The sequence below is a fragment of the Terrapene carolina genome, unplaced genomic scaffold (genome assembly GCF_002925995.2).
Source record: "Terrapene carolina triunguis isolate 2854851 unplaced genomic scaffold, T_m_triunguis-2.0 Scaffold96, whole genome shotgun sequence".
Lineage (NCBI taxonomy): Eukaryota > Metazoa > Chordata > Testudines > Emydidae > Terrapene > Terrapene triunguis.
Window position 1 is genome coordinate 36269710 of NW_020664447.1, and position 15637 is coordinate 36285346.

Below are 15637 nucleotides of genomic sequence, written 5' to 3' on the forward strand. Positions count from 1 at the left end.
GTGCAGGAGCTCCCGTTTGGTGCTCAGGGTGGGGATGTGGGGGGGGGTGCAAGAGTCAGGGCAGAGGGCTGGGGGCATGTGAGGGGGGTGCAGGTGTCAGGGCAGGGGGTGGGGGGGATATGCCCCTATTCCACCACCCCTCTTCCCCAAGGCCCTGCCCCCGCTTCTTCTCTGCCTCAAGCGGCGAGCACGCTGACTCTGCTCCTTCCCGACCCCCTCTCTCGCAAGGGCCATCAGCTGATCGGCCGGACGGAGGGAGGGACGGACGGAAAGGCGGAGGAGGGGCAGGAACCCAGCACACTAGGGGAAGAGGCAGGGGAGCCAGCAGGACCAAGCTTCTGCCCCCTGCCCCTTGCCCCCGCAGGGGAGGGCGGGGGAGCGGAGGGTGGAGAAGAGTGGGCCGGGCCAGACTGGGCAGGATTTTTAATGGCACGCTGCTGCCTGCCGGAATTCCGGCAGGCAGCAGCGTGCCATTAAAAAAATCGGCTCGCGTGCCGTCTTTGGCCAACGTGCCATAGGTTGCCGACCCCTGTGCTAAGCCATGCAAGATGTAGCAGCACTCATCTTACTTTTGCTCTCCAACCTGCCACCCAGGAAAAGTTTTCAAGTTTCATTATCATCATTATTTGTTTTGTGGCGTGCCTCCCATGGAGCCCCAACCATGGATGAGGGCCACACTATGCTAGGCACGCTACAAATACCAAATCATACTATTTTTCCAGTCCTCACTATTTTTTGGTGCTCTCTAGATTTGAAAAACCAACAAACCACTTAACTTACCTTGCTGTGGCGTTTTTGAGCATCATAACGGATTTGAGTGAACTCACGGAGACCAAAGGACCCACCAATAATCAGGAGCTGAAATATTAAACAAAGAAAAAGCACTCACTAAAAAGACAGCACAGTACAACACACACTGGACTACTACAAGAGAACACTGACCTGCACCCATTGCAAGTGTCAGGAGGCCTCGCATTCTTCCCAAGGCAGAAAAAAAGACAAGGGGTGCATCACCTGATAAGCAGGGGGCATCAGAGCTTCCATCCAGGATAGTCTGTCTATGGATCTCACCAAGTTTCTAATTTATGCAGAAAGGACTGTAGGGGGACTCAGATTTTCTCAGTGCCTGTTCCCTCCCCATCTTTCATCCTTACAATCTTCATATGTAAATTGTTTTTCAAATGGCTTCTTGATTTGTCAGCAGCAGAGGACACTGCTATTGGATTTGTTCTCATTATTTTTATACCAATAACAGGGAAGTAACAATGCCCAGTTGGTTTATTCTTATGCCTGGGCATAAAAGGACCCAATTAAGTTTCTGGAACAAGCAAGACTGGAACAATGGTCCTACTGTCCTTTATGATGTCGCTGAAGAAATCAAACCCACTGCACCTGTATCTTCATTATTGTCCCATTTATTTTGTTGGAGCTCCCTCCACATCACTGAAGCTTATGAAAAGGAATAATAAAGGAAGAAATAGGCAAGGCAGAGTCTCATGTCAGCATGAAGAAAATCATGAAATGATTTGTTCTTACGACAGGCAGAGAGACGTCACAAAGCGTAAACATCTATTTTAACCTTTAGAGAGCCCTGCCATGCTCAGACAAACCTAAAGATCAAATACACCATTAAGGGCTGGCTAAGTAATCTAGTTGCCACATGGAAGATCAGAGTTCTGACTCTTGCTCTGGCCTGACACACTCTTTCTGCTGTTCTCTGGCAAGGCCCATTGGCTGACATACAGAATGGGAGGGCAACAGGCTTCAAAGAGAGGCATGTCTGAGGAAGGCAATGGGAGGGGGATGTTCTGAGGACCCCAGAAGAAAAACTATCCTGTATTTTCTCTCTCTCTCCTCACTGCTAGTTAACTCCTTTTCTGCAGGCTGCTGCAATTCACATGGTAGCAGTTCTCCATACAATGCTGGCTGTTCAAATGAAATGCATCAGGCTCATAACACAGCACGACAACATGCTGAGTCTCATACTTGTTAAAATCATGCTGCATAGACGTGGTTAAAATGTGTGCCCTTCCTAACTAGCACATTACCTCTGACAGATTATTTCAGTGATGCAGTATTTGTTCTGTTTTTGTTTGTTTGTTTGTTTGTTTTTAAGTGACTTTTCTTCTCAGTTTATTCCTCCTGAAAGGTGCTGGCCAAATTGATTTTCCACTGGAAGAGGTCGGGCTGCCCCACAACAGAAACAGCAATAGGTATAACCTCCCCTCAGAAGCTGAAAGGTGACAGATTGGTAGCACTGGAAACTGAACCCTTATGGATAGCCATAGGAATGGGCACCCCTTGGCAAGTGGCAATGAGTGCTCGAAGGAGTGAAGTCTGCACAGTCTCATTCTGTCTTGATCTTTTGGATGTACACCTCTACCTCAATATAACGTGACCGATATAACATGAATTCGGATATAACGCGGTAAAGCAGTGTCCCGCGGGGCGGGGCTGCGCACTCCGGTGGATCAAAGCAAGTTCAATATAACGCGGTTTCACGTATAACACGGTAAGATTTTTTGGCTCCCGAGAACAGCGTTATATCGAGGTAGAGGTGTACATGACAATTAGAGCCAAATGTAGCAGTGGCTTTTGTGATATGGACACCTACCTGATAGGAACTGGACCCAGAACTACAACTCATTTCACAAAGCCAATCAAAGAACCATCAAGTGGTAGCAAATAATTTTCAGTAGCTAACAACCTGGACCATTATGAACTAAACTGGGCCAGATTTCTGACTCCACCATTCAAGGAAGTGATGATATTGTCATAGATGCTGGATCAACAAAAACACATACTGCAGAAAGCAGGGATTTATATGGGAAAAGCTTCTGCTCACTAACAAATATTTTGGTAATAAGGTCTGAGAAAGAAAAAACAAAAACTCCAACATGCTGATTAAAAAGTGGTTTTAAGATCTGCCTAAATATGGCATGGGTGATTAGTCAGCAAATCCATTCATTCTTCTCGTTAAAGTTCAATTGCATGAAGCACTGAGCATCTCACAGGATCAGGCAATAACTCTAACCAAATGTGGTTTGAGTCACAGCATTTATTCTCATTAAAACAAGAATCTCCTTTGAAACTGGTCCTCTTTCATAGCTAATGACTAGTGTGTTAATTAACAGCCCAATGATTTAACTCACATTCTTAAAGCTCTAATGAACAGACCGCAAGATTGGTTTCAAGAAGTTTATTGCTATCACACACAATAGTTTACCACCTGGAATCACTAACATACAGTATGAAGAATGCAGGTCTAAAGCAGCTGCACTAGAAAAGTATTTGGTACCCAGTTGTCAAACTAGTCAGAAATCAATAATTAATCTTGTTAGATCCATTAAGCATTAGTTTGTCCAGCAATGAACACTCATAAAATTATACTATACAACGTATGTTCACTTTGTGTCTTATTCACATTAACAAAGACTTACAGCCAGCCTGTTCCTCATAAGCCAAGCCCTACTAAATTAAGAATGGTCAATATACTGTGGTTTGTGAAGCCACTCTTTAACCAAAATGAAATGACAACGCACACTCTTACTTTGCTGCATCTAAAACACTGTATATAATATGATTTAATAATCACCCTTTTGTCTGTGCCATAACTATGGAAAAACACTCAAAATTTCATGAAACAAGTCATACCACGCTGTATATGTTCTGTCTTGTCTTGTCCTGTATTGATTGGCAGAGACCATTTACTATATACTACTCAGCACACTTTCAGCTATATACAGTACATGATAAATAAAAATGCTACATACACAAACAGACATACAAAAGGGGGCTTGTGATTAGAGTATCTATTTTTCTTGAAAGTCAATATCTGAACTGTACTACCTAATTTAGATTGTAACACCAAGATGCCGTCTTCCTCCAAATATAGTACAGCTCTGAGCACTACAGTATTAAATAAAGTATAATAATCATCAAAAGCCTAACTTGAGGCTCTAAGCAAAATAGATTGGTGGTTTCAGACTTGTACACATTACTTGTTTGTTCAGATCACAAAACCACCACCAGCCTCTGCAGTGGAGAGAGAGGCTATGACTCAGCTGGTGTGACTAATTTACTCTGTTCCTTAGAATACAGTTCCAAACCTTTACCTGCCCTAATTTTACTGACATCACCGTTATATCATGAAATCTAAAGAATGTTTAAATTCTGTTTTACTTTTTGCCCTTCACACAGTGAAACCAGACGGGTTGGTTCCATTTTCTGATTTCCAAATCAGAAATAGTCACCTTCCCTAACAGGGACCATTGGGTGTGCCATAATATAAATATTTCCTACCACCACTAATAATAAATAATAATTCTTACCAATGTTACAATTATGTATATAATGCTGAGCAACTGAAGGAGGAGCAGTAATAAAGTACATACTGAAAATTAAAACCAGGGTGGATTTGAATCACTAGTGAGGAAAACTCGATTTAATCATGGATTTCTACATAAAAGTGCATTCTTGTTGATTGTTATAACCTTAATACATATTCTTCACAACTCAGAGATGTAGGTTTCGTTTTTAGAATGTACACACTATACATGTTTAAAGTGATTTATTTTGAAAACTTTTCAGAATAGTTTTACAGCTATATCAGAAAATGAATGATTGTTTGGTTATTTCATTTACCAAAAGGTAATTAAAGCAGATATTTATGAACTCATTGGGAGGTGAACTATCTCCAATTCAACAGGTTAATCATTAATATTTGGAGGATTTTCTTGCCATGCTGTATTAGGAGGAAAACATCACCAGACAGACATTTAAATTGTTTTATTTAACTAAAACAACAAAGTTATGTATTTGGATTTTTTCTTCAACTGTAAACATAATATTTTAACAAAACAAGCATATGAATTTTTGAAAAATCAAGTTTATTTTTGTTAAAATTGTTTTTAACTAAAATAGTTAAATGAAATATTTAAAAAAAAATTAAATTGGCTATATCAGACAGGTCATCATGAGAAACTTAAAATATTGGCTTCTGCAGCTAACTCAGTCATCTTCACCTTCATTTTCCTGTTTGTTCATAATTCGGAAAAGAAAGAACAAGTTTTCCTGCTTTTTCAGGTCCCAAATGATTTCTCAGTTTGGAATGAATTAGTCCAAAGGAAGAAAATAGTCTTTCTACACCAGCAGAAGAAGCTACTGCTGTTAAAAGTGAGATTATCACTTCAACAGTCTCTGAATCCAAGTGCTTAAGTGACTTCCACCAGTTCACTGGTGTGACTTTCTTTAAAACATCATCAGCAAACATATTTCTTGAATGGTTCACCCTTAGCTCTGAAGTTTATTATAGTTGACATTATGGAGGAATGATTGCTGGATGTCCATGTCATAGCCAACTTCTCTTCAGCAGTTTTGACCCTGGTACCGAGTATTGAGAATATCTGCAAGAAAATGAGCTGGAGATAGTGCTTGTTCCATTTGTTTTTTTAATGCTTGTAATTTAACTCTATCATTTGTGATAGACCCAGGCCAGTTGGGTACAGCAGAATAGCAGAAGGCAGATATACTGGCCACTGGATTAACAGTTTTCTGTTCCCTGATTGACCAGAGCAGGGGCTGCTCCAGGCTAATGAGAACACCTGACTCCAATTAACCTGCAAAGAGTCAGGTGAGGCCATTAAGCTAATGTGACCACCTGACTCTAATTAAGGCCCCGCTGATACTATAAAAAGGGCTCACTCCAGTCAGGCAGAGAGAGCCAGGGAAGAGAAAGTGTGGCTGAAGGGCTGGTTAATGAAGACACCCTCAAGTTATTGATAAGGGAGCCCTAAGGTAAGGGTGAAGAAGGGAGAAGCAGGAGAGCTGTGGGGAAGTGGCCCAGGGAAATGTAGCAACTCTGGCAGTGAAAGGTTGGCTGCCAACAGCTGCTACCATTAGGGTCCCTGGGCCGGAACCCGGAGTAGAGGGCAGGCCCGGGTTCCCCCTAACCCACCACTACAGAAACACCTCCTGGGAGGGGAAGTCAGGTCCCTGTCAGGACAGGAGGCTAAACTGTTCTAAAACAACCCCCTAGGGACAACAGAGACGGTGGGAGTTCTCTCACCAACCTCCTTGCTGGCCTATGATGAAAAGGGCTCTGTAGACTGTAACCCTGGCCCTAGAGAGAGAAGAGCTACATGGAGGGTCACAGTGAGCCACTGAGGCTAGCATATACTGCCTAGAAGCGCAGGACCCACGGGGGCAAGGTCAGAGCTCTGCCACACATTGCTTATTTTTCTTTTAAAGATCTCACTCAGTTCCTTCCAAATTTCAACAGCATCAGCTGTAAAACAGCTATTTCCCTGCATTTTGTTCAAGGCTACAGAAATATGCTTCAGCGTACTCAGCATGTGTTCAACATTTCTCTTAAGCCCAACGTTGAGAACTTTGGCTGTGGGAGTGCCATCTATTTTTTCACGGTTTTGTTCACAAACTCATCAGATTAGGCCAGTTCTTGATATAGTGCTCAAAACCGTCCACTACGGAGTTCTAACTCTCCCACAAGACGTGCGATGGCTTGGTTCCTCCCATTTTTTTCAGAGCAGCTGCTGCGAAGTGGTTGTTATGGAAGTATTTTGCAATTTCAACAACATTAGCCTTTATTTCTGGAACACTGAAGTCTTAGTGCATCAAATGAGCACTGCAACGGTATGTTATTAGCTTGGGACTCTCTTCTAAATAATTTCTTCTCATCTTGGATACATTTGCAGCATTGTCTGTGACCAAGATGCATACTAGACATTTGAATTTTTTTTTCAGTTTGTTATAACTTTTATTGCTACTTCTTGTAAGTATTCTGCTGTGTGTGCATTTCCTGATGTATCAATTGTTTCTGTAAGGAAGACATTCCCTTCTTCTGTTGTCACACAAGCACATACAAGAGGATCATTGTGGACATTGCTCCAAACATCAAGACTCAAGTTAACAATTTCACCCTCTAGACCTTCTGCACACTGCTCAACTTCTCTTTCATACACTTTATCAGCAATGTGCCTGTGACATCTGCTGTGTTGGGTGGACTGTATCCTGGTCTTAATCACTGAACCATGTTAATGAAGTGTGGGCTCTCAATCATACAGAAAGGAGACTTTGTTGCATAAACAAACCGGGCAATTTTTTCATCAATTACCTCTTTGTAATCTGCTGGTTCTTATCACAAAGTTATCTATGGTTGTTCCTGGATGATGGAGATTTTTTTTTTCTTTTTGCTACAGGTGATATACTGTGGCTATGTGACATACATGATATGACTGAAACACTATCATTGGCAGATAACTCTGAAACTATAGAAAGTGATGGTGATCTTGAGGGTGGATAGTCTTCAGAATCCTGTATGTTGAGGATGGATTCTCCTAAACAAAATAAGTCAATGCAGTTATTTAATTATTATTACCATACTGCTCATTTAGTATTACTCATTGCATTCACTGACACTCAGTACTACTTTAAAGGTGAAATTGTAAAAGGAAGATCTGCCTATTTCAGCTATTTATTTTTTATCACAACTGCATCTAAAATGATACTCTGATACTAACAACTATATTTTTTGCTCAAACATGAGAATTCAAGAATAGTCCAGAAGGAAGACAGGCAGTCCTTAAGAAAGCAGGTTGATAAACTTTTTTTATTTCATACTTAAGATCCTGCATGTTCAGTGTGACGGGGTCTGCTTACCCCACACTAGCCCAGACAGGGTTAAGCCCATGTTATTGACAGCGGAAGTCCTGCCTCTCTGGCAAGACTGGGCATGCTCCAAGTGCTCTAGTAGTATAAAGGGAGGGAGCCCAGCTCATTCTGGGCTGGAGGTCGCAGGGGAAGGACCTGCCTGGGAAGGTCCTGCGGAGGGCCAGTCACAGCCCCTGACTGCACCAGGAATCAAAGCCGTCCACGGCCTGCCTGCACCCAGGCGATTAGAGGAACCCTTGGAGATGACTGGCCTTGCCGAACACAGAGGACCCGACATCTCCTGGGAAACCCCAACACAGACTCTGGTAGGAAGTGACCCAGGTAGGGTGATGGAGTGGTACCTCCCCGCCGGGGAAACTCATTGTGTTTCAGTAGGACACCCCTGCTGAGTCAGTGGCAAGGCGCTATGCCATTGTTAGGGCCCTGGGTGGGGCCCAATGGAGTTGGGTGGGCCCAGGCCCCCCTACTGGGGCTGCCACACCCCATAAGGGGTGCCCCAACCCTATAGACGCTGGCCGCTAGACCATGCTGCCCTGCACTGAAGGGCTGCTTTATAGACTGTGACTGATGGGCCACGCTGCCCTGACCCTAGGGGCATGGACCATCACATTCAGACATGTTCCTTTCATCACCTTCACCGCAGCTTCCTCCTGAGAAGGAACACTTCTCATGATGTTGTTTCATTCCAGCAACCAGGCCTTGCATTTCTTTGTTGCACTGTTTGCATTTTGCACACATGCCTGTCTTACCCACAGGTAGAGGAACTTCATTAAAATATTCCCAAACTGGGTCTCTTTTATGGCTTGCAGCCATTATAGGTTTTCCCTTCTAGTGAGAGAGTGGTATGGTAGATCTCAAATCAACGAAGACTACACTCAGAAAGACCTCAAGACTTCTGGAATATGCTGCTCAAACAGTTCCACTTTTGTTTCTACTGCCTGTCCCTCCCTTCTCACATTTATCTCCAGACTTTTCCTTGTCCAGATCTATTCCACCCCCAACAATCTTCTATTAATTGAACTTTCTGAAACTTTGCACTTTTAGAGAGGTAAGGGATTGACTCTGTGTACACAAATTTGCAGAGGGACAACAGAGTTGAGGCCTGTTATTTCTCACCTCTATTTTATTTATTCATTCATTTAAAAATATTTTGCTGTTAACAAGCATGTTATCTCTGGAGACACAAACCTACAGTTTGAGAACTGCAAAACTAATCATCTCTGATGGTATCTTCTAGACTGAGCACTGAGTCCCATTGGGTGGTGTGACAGACCCAGACCAGTGGGGTACAGGAGTCTGGTAGAGGGCAAATATACTGGTCACTGGATGAGTAGTTTTCTGTTCCTTGAGTGACCAGAGCAGGGGCTGCACTAGAGTAATCAGGAACCTGCTAGAACCAGTTAAGGCAGGCAGGCTAATTAGGACACCTGGAGCCAATTAAGAAGAAGCTGCTAGAATCAATTAAGGCAGGCTAATCAGGGCACCTGGGTTTTAAAAGGAGCTCACTTCAGTTTGTGGTGCAAGTGTGAGGAGCTGGGAGCAAGAGGCGCAAGGAGCTGAGAGTGAGAGGGTGTGCTGCTGAAGGACTGAGGAGCACAAGCGTTATCAGACACCAGGAGGAAGGTCCTGTGGTGAGAATAAGGAAGGTGTTTGGAGGAGGCCATGGGGAAGTAGCCCAGGTAGTTACAGGAGGCACTATAGACAGCTGCAGTCCACAGGGCCCTGGGCTTGAACCCGGAGTAGAGGGCGGGCCCGGGTTCCCCCCAAACCTCCCAATTGACCTGGACTGTGGGTTCTTCCAGAGGGGAAGGTCTCTGGGCTGTTCCCCAACCCACATGGTGAATCTCTGAGGCAAGAAAATCTGCCAATAAGCTTAGGACCCACCAAGATAGAGGAGGAACTTTGTCACACTGGTGCTAGCGGTGGGATCTTGGGGTGTACAGCACAGCGGGAGAAGGAGGGTGATTTTTAAAAAAAAAAACAACAAAAAACAAAAAGGAAGAGGGTTTATTTTTTTTCACCACAATGGATGATGTAGTGCGGGCACTGATACAAGCTACGGCAGCCCAGCAGGAGGCTACCCGTGTCCAGGCAGCCGCCCAACAGGAGGCAGTGCGGCTGCAGCAAGAGACTAATCGCCTGCTGATGGACCAGGCTGCTCAAGACCGAGCTATGTTGCGGGAACTGGTAAACCAGGTAAAGTCCCTTACAGAGCTGAATCGCGGCCATAATGGGACGCGGCTCATACGGGCCAGCCATTGGCTGCAGAAAATGACACGGGAGGATGATGTAGAGGCATACCTTCTGGCCTTTGAGAGGACAGCCCTACGAGAGGCCTGGCCTCGCGATCAGTGGTCTGGCATCCTCGCCCCATTCCTGTGTGGGGAGGCCCAGAAGGCCTACCATGATCTGCCTGAAGAGGCTGCGGCAGACTACCCCCAGCTGAAAGCAGAGATCCTGGCCAGATCTGGGGTAACAACAGCAGTGCGGGCCCAGCAGTATCACGGTTGGAGGTACCAGGAAGACAAAACCCCGCGGTCCCAATTGTATGACCTCATCCATCTCGCACGAAAGTGGTTGCAAACAGAGTCCCGGAGTCCGGAAGAGATACTAACGGTTCTGGTCATCGACCGATACATGAGGGGATTACCACCAGACCTTCGTGCTGGGGTAAGCCAGAACGAACCCTCCACCTATGACGAGGTTGTCGCCCTGGTAGAGAGGCAAAGGACAGCGAGGGAGCTGACCTGACCAGTTAACGAAGAGGCACCCCGGGTTAAACTAGCAGCACCAAGCCCTAAAGTTCGGGTGACTGGGCCACCAGGAGGGCCCAGGTGGAAAAAGAGAGGCTGAAGGCCCATCAGAGGCCACAAAGAGTCGGAGCACTGAGGGAGAAGAGGATCGTGATGTCAGACTGCCCAAACCAAGAGACCGGGGAAAGCATAGGGCTCCATACAGATGTTATGCCTGCGGGGAGTGCGGATACATAGCTGCAGTGTCCCAATGCTGAGGAGCCTATGCAGTGTAACCTGGGGAACTGGGCAGATCCATGCTCCCTAATCCACCTTGTGGGGGTCTCACTAACCCCACATATGTATGAAACTAAATGGGGTAGGGACCACGGCACTGGTTGATTCGGGGAGTGCTATCACGCTTATCTCAGGGAAGCTCGTGAAGCGTAGTCAGCTGCTGCAGGCTAAACGTACGGGGATAACATGTGTCCATGGGACAGTTAGTTACTACCCCACCATCCCAGTAAAAATCGAGATCCAAGGGAACACTACTGAGGTAGCAGCAGGTGTAGTCCCTAAACTCCCATACCCAGTGCTCATAGGGAGGGACTTCCCAGGGTTTGGAAACTTACTCCCAGTAGGGGATTGGAGAAAGATGGGGACCCTAAATTTGGTGAGGCATCCACAGCAGACTGTCAACCCCCAGTCTTCTCTGAAATATCCCCAGATTTGTTCTCCACTCCCAGACAGGTTAGAAAGACAAAAAGGGAAAGAAGGGCAGCTAAGGCCTTGGGAACCCGAATACTGACCCAAAGCCAGAGGGTCGCTCTTGTAGGTAGGCGGACCCATGCAGCTGAAAAGTAGGCCACGCAGGAGGGAGAAGCACCTGAGTCTGACCCACACCCTAATGCTTCTGAACCAGTAGAGGCAACAGAGACTGGACCCCTAGATCTTGGGCAGATTAGCCCCGGGAGAGGTAATTTTGGATGGGACCAGGCAGAAAACCCAAGGTATGACAACATTAGGAAGGAGGTGACTGAAATAGATGGGGTCCCCGTGGAAGGAAAAACCCAGGGACCAGGACCCTACTTCATAAGGAAGAAGGACCTCTTATACTGGGTTGGACCAGTACAGGGGCAGAAGGTACAGCAGATGCTAGTACCTCAAAAACACCAGAACGCTGTATTAAGTCTTGCTCATAGTCATTTTTTGGGGGGGCATTTGGGGGTAAAGACGACCCTGGCACGAGTCCTATGATGGTTCTTCTGGCCCGGAGTACATGAAGAAGTGCGGAGGTACTGTGCCTCCTGCCTGGAGTGTCAGCTGCACAATCCCCGTCCCCACTTGAGGGCACCTTTAGTACCCCTTCCCATCATAGAGGTCCCCTTCGAGCGAATAGCCATGGACCTAGTGGGACCCCTGGAGAAGACGGCTCGGGGCCACCAATATATACTTGTTGTTTTGGACTATGCTACTCACTACCCAGAAGCTGTCCCCCTGCGGAACACGGCCTCTTAAAACTATAGCCAAAGAGCTGGTGGGGATCTTTGCCCGAATGGGGCTACCAAAGGAGATATTAACCGACCAAGAAACCCACTTGGAGAAGGTGGAGGCAGTCCTCGATACCTTCAGGCGAGCTGGCCTTACAGCAAATCCTGCCAAGTGCACTGTAGGGTTTACAGAGGCCAAATATCTTGGCTACATTGTGGGAAAAGGTCTGGTAAAACCCCAAGTGAACAAGTTAGAGGCCATCCAAAATTGGCCCCGACCAAGTCGCAAGAAACAAGTCCGGGCGTTCCTAGGTGTGCTGGGGTATTACTGACAATTTATCCCCCACTTTGCCACAAGGGCAAGCCCCCTGACAGACCTAGTGAAAGCCCGTGGACCTGATCTGGTGAGATGGTCTGACGCAGCAGAGGAAGCATTCACAGACCTACGGACTGCCCTCTGCAGTAACCCCGTACTGATAGCCCCTAATTTCACCAAGGAGTTTATCCTGCAGACGGATGCATCGGAAGTAGGGTTGGGGGCCGTTCTATCACAGATGGTCAGGGAGGAGGAACACCCAATTCTATACCTCAGTCGGAAACTCCTTCCAAGGGAACAAAAATATGCAGTGGTGGAGAGAGAATGCCTCGCTGTACAATGGGCCATGGAAACATTGCGCTACTACCTGCTCGGGCGTAGATTTGTCCTCGTGACCGACCATGCCCCTCTTCAATGGATGCAGCGAAACAAGGAGAAGAACACAAGGGTGACCAGATGGTTCTTATCCCTCCAACCTTTCCAGTTCCGTGTGCAACACAGAGCAGGGAGCCGCCATGGCAACGCCAATGGCTTGTCACGTGTGCACTGTCTGGCATCCCAAGCTGCCCAACCCCTTGGCGTTGAGCAGGGGGGAGGGATATGTGACAGACCCAGACCAGTGGGGTACAGGAGTCTGGTAGAGAGCAAATATACTGGTCACTGGATGAGTAGTTTTCTGTTCCCTGAGTGATCAGAGCAGGGGCTGCACTAGAGTAATCAGGAACCTGCTAGAACCAGTTAAGGCAGGCAGGCTAATCAGGGCACCTGGGTTTTAAAAGGAGCTCACTTCGGTTTGTGGTGCGAGTGTGAGGAGCTGGGAGCAAGAGGCGCAAGGAGCTAAGAGTGAGAGGGTGTGCTGCTGGAGGACTGAGGAGCACAAGCATTATCCGACACCAGGAGGAAGGTCCTGTGGTGAGAATAAGGAAGGTGTTTTGGAGGAGGCCATGGGGAAGTAGCCCAGGGAGTTGTGGCTGTCATGCAGCTGTTACAGGAGGCACTATAGACAGCTGCAGTCCACAGGGCCCTGGGCTGGAACCCGGAGTAGAGGGCGGCCCGGGTTCCCCCCAAACCTCCCAATTGACCTGGACTGTGGGCTCTTCCAGAGGGGAAGGTCTCTGGGCTGTTCCCCAACCCACATGGTGAATCTCTGAGGCAAGAATATCCACCAATAAGCGCAGGACCCACCAAGATAGAGGAGGAACTTTGTCACAGTGGATAGAAAGATTAACCTAAATAATGTATACAGAAGCCCTTGGAACCCCATAAGATTGGATCCCTAATCCATGAACTAATTTACAAAACTTGTCTTAAACATTACATGAATATATTCTCATACTATAGAATTTATAATCCTTATTCCATGATGAGATATCTTTGAGCTATAATGTATCCTAATGAAAAAACTCTTTAAATAGATTTTTTTCCTCAAAAAGCATTTTATCAAAAAATCTGTTAAATCAAAACTGATTTTAAAAGAAAATCATTGATTTTTATCCACCCTGATTAAAACATATTTACTCACCCCAATTCTAGTAACCTGCAAATTGCTGCCTCACATTTAATCAGATGACCCAGCATACCCTATGCTGTGGACAACCCAACTGGAGAACAGAATCAACTTGAAAAGCTCAGATAAACTTGTATTTTGTTTTGTGAGAAAGCTGTTAATAATTTACACTTTATAGAATGTGCAAGAGAAGAAAAAAAAGGTTCTGAATTCATTACATGCTGAAATGTCCCTCTGACTAGTTATTTTGAAGCATTCAACATATGGATCTAATGGTGGTATTTTTCATTTTTTTGACATCTAAAGATCAGCTTTAAAAATAAATACTTATAATTTATACAATACTTTGCATACTAGTAGCACTGCTACCATAAATACCCTCTTAAATGTTCTAAACTGGATTATTCCTGTATGCATCAATGATGATATATAAAATAACCCAACGTTTTACCATAATCATGCATGCACAGAAGACTAACATGTTGCAAAGTAGAATAAAAGAATGTGACATAAGAGTACCATCTGTCACAAATTCAGCAACCTCCGTAAGCGTTTTATGCAAAAACAATTGACATTAACTTCTCCTTAACTTTATTTTTAAATCTACCCATTCTCTTTTGTTGAGAAGTGTGTTATGCAAACAGTTATGGATGGCATTGGGCTGATTATTAAGGCTGCATTTCAGATGGAGGATGCTAGTGCTTGTCACCAATTAAAATTGAGTTGTTCACTGATGGCATGAGAACTCCCTGACTTACTGCACTTCCCTGAGTTATCCTGAACAATCTAAAGCAGCTACGCTTCGTCTCTTGGGTTAGCAAAATAACAAGAGGCAATTTCTCTGACATCACCTAGCAATTTGCTATATTATAGAATCCTCATTGTTAAAGAAACTCATTCCTGCTGCAGCACCGATTGTGAAAGCCAACTTACAAAATTACATTTCCTTTGTCATAAATCCCTAAATTAATCACATCACAATATTCAATACTGGCAACTCAGATCACGCACTGGTGAAAAGAAAGCAGGAAAATGTTATGAAATATATTACCGGAGCAGTAATATGATAATTTTCAAGCCAATCTTCGAGACAGCTGCTGCCAAAGCCTCAAGCTATGCATTGTGCAGCTGCAAAACTGGAAGTCATATGAAATTTTTTTTTGGTTTGCAGTGATCAGAGTTAAAAGGTTTTGGGGGTTTCCTTTTTTAAAAACTGTTGTGTGTGCAGTTCAGTGCTGGTGAGAGGTGCCGGTTGGACAGCCCTGGAGAATGAAGTCCTATTTATCCACTAAACAAGTGCAGCAGCACTGCAAGCTTCCATCCCACCAAAACAGCTATCTGGCTCAACTCTGAGCTGGAGGGACACCCCTCTAGGGCAAGGTGATAGTTTAGTCTCCATGGACATTTCAAATCATTGGTCCCTATGCTGTGACTGCTAATAAGGGAGACAATTAGTGCCAGCTGTAGTGGTGGTTTTGTACCATGAACATTTGTCTAAATGGGAAATTTACTGAGACTCCCAACTCATTTCGTATGAACAGCCTCCAGATGGTAACGTACAGTCCAGGGGTGGGCAAACTTTTTGGCCTGAGGGCCACATTGGGGTTCCGAAACTGTATGGCGGGCTGGGTAGGGAAGGCTGTGCCTCCCCAAACAGACTGGCCCCCACTCCCTATCCTCCCCCCTCAGAACTCCCGACCCATCCAAACCCCCCTGCTCCTTGTCCCCTGACACCCCCTCCTGGGACCCCCCGCTCCTAACTGCCCACTGGTACCCCACCTTCTACCCAACCCCCCCTTGCTCCCTGACTTCCCCGACCCCTATCCACACCCCCACCCCCTGACAGGCCCTCCAGGACTCCCACGCCTGTCCAACTCCCCGTTCCATGACCACCGCCCCCCCC

The 15637-nt window shown here is 45.7% G+C and overlaps 1 protein-coding gene across 1 annotated transcript in view; it reads right to left on the reverse strand.

Annotated features, from left to right (window-relative positions):
- Window positions 1-15637, reverse strand: part of LOC112119925 (cytochrome c oxidase assembly protein COX16 homolog, mitochondrial) — an 83662-nt gene that overhangs the window by 59137 nt on the left and 8888 nt on the right. Inside the window, exon 2 of the mRNA XM_024218815.3 lies at window positions 781-858. Within this exon, the coding sequence (XP_024074583.2) occupies window positions 781-858 (78 nt within the window). The remainder of the gene's footprint in view (window positions 1-780; window positions 859-15637) is intronic.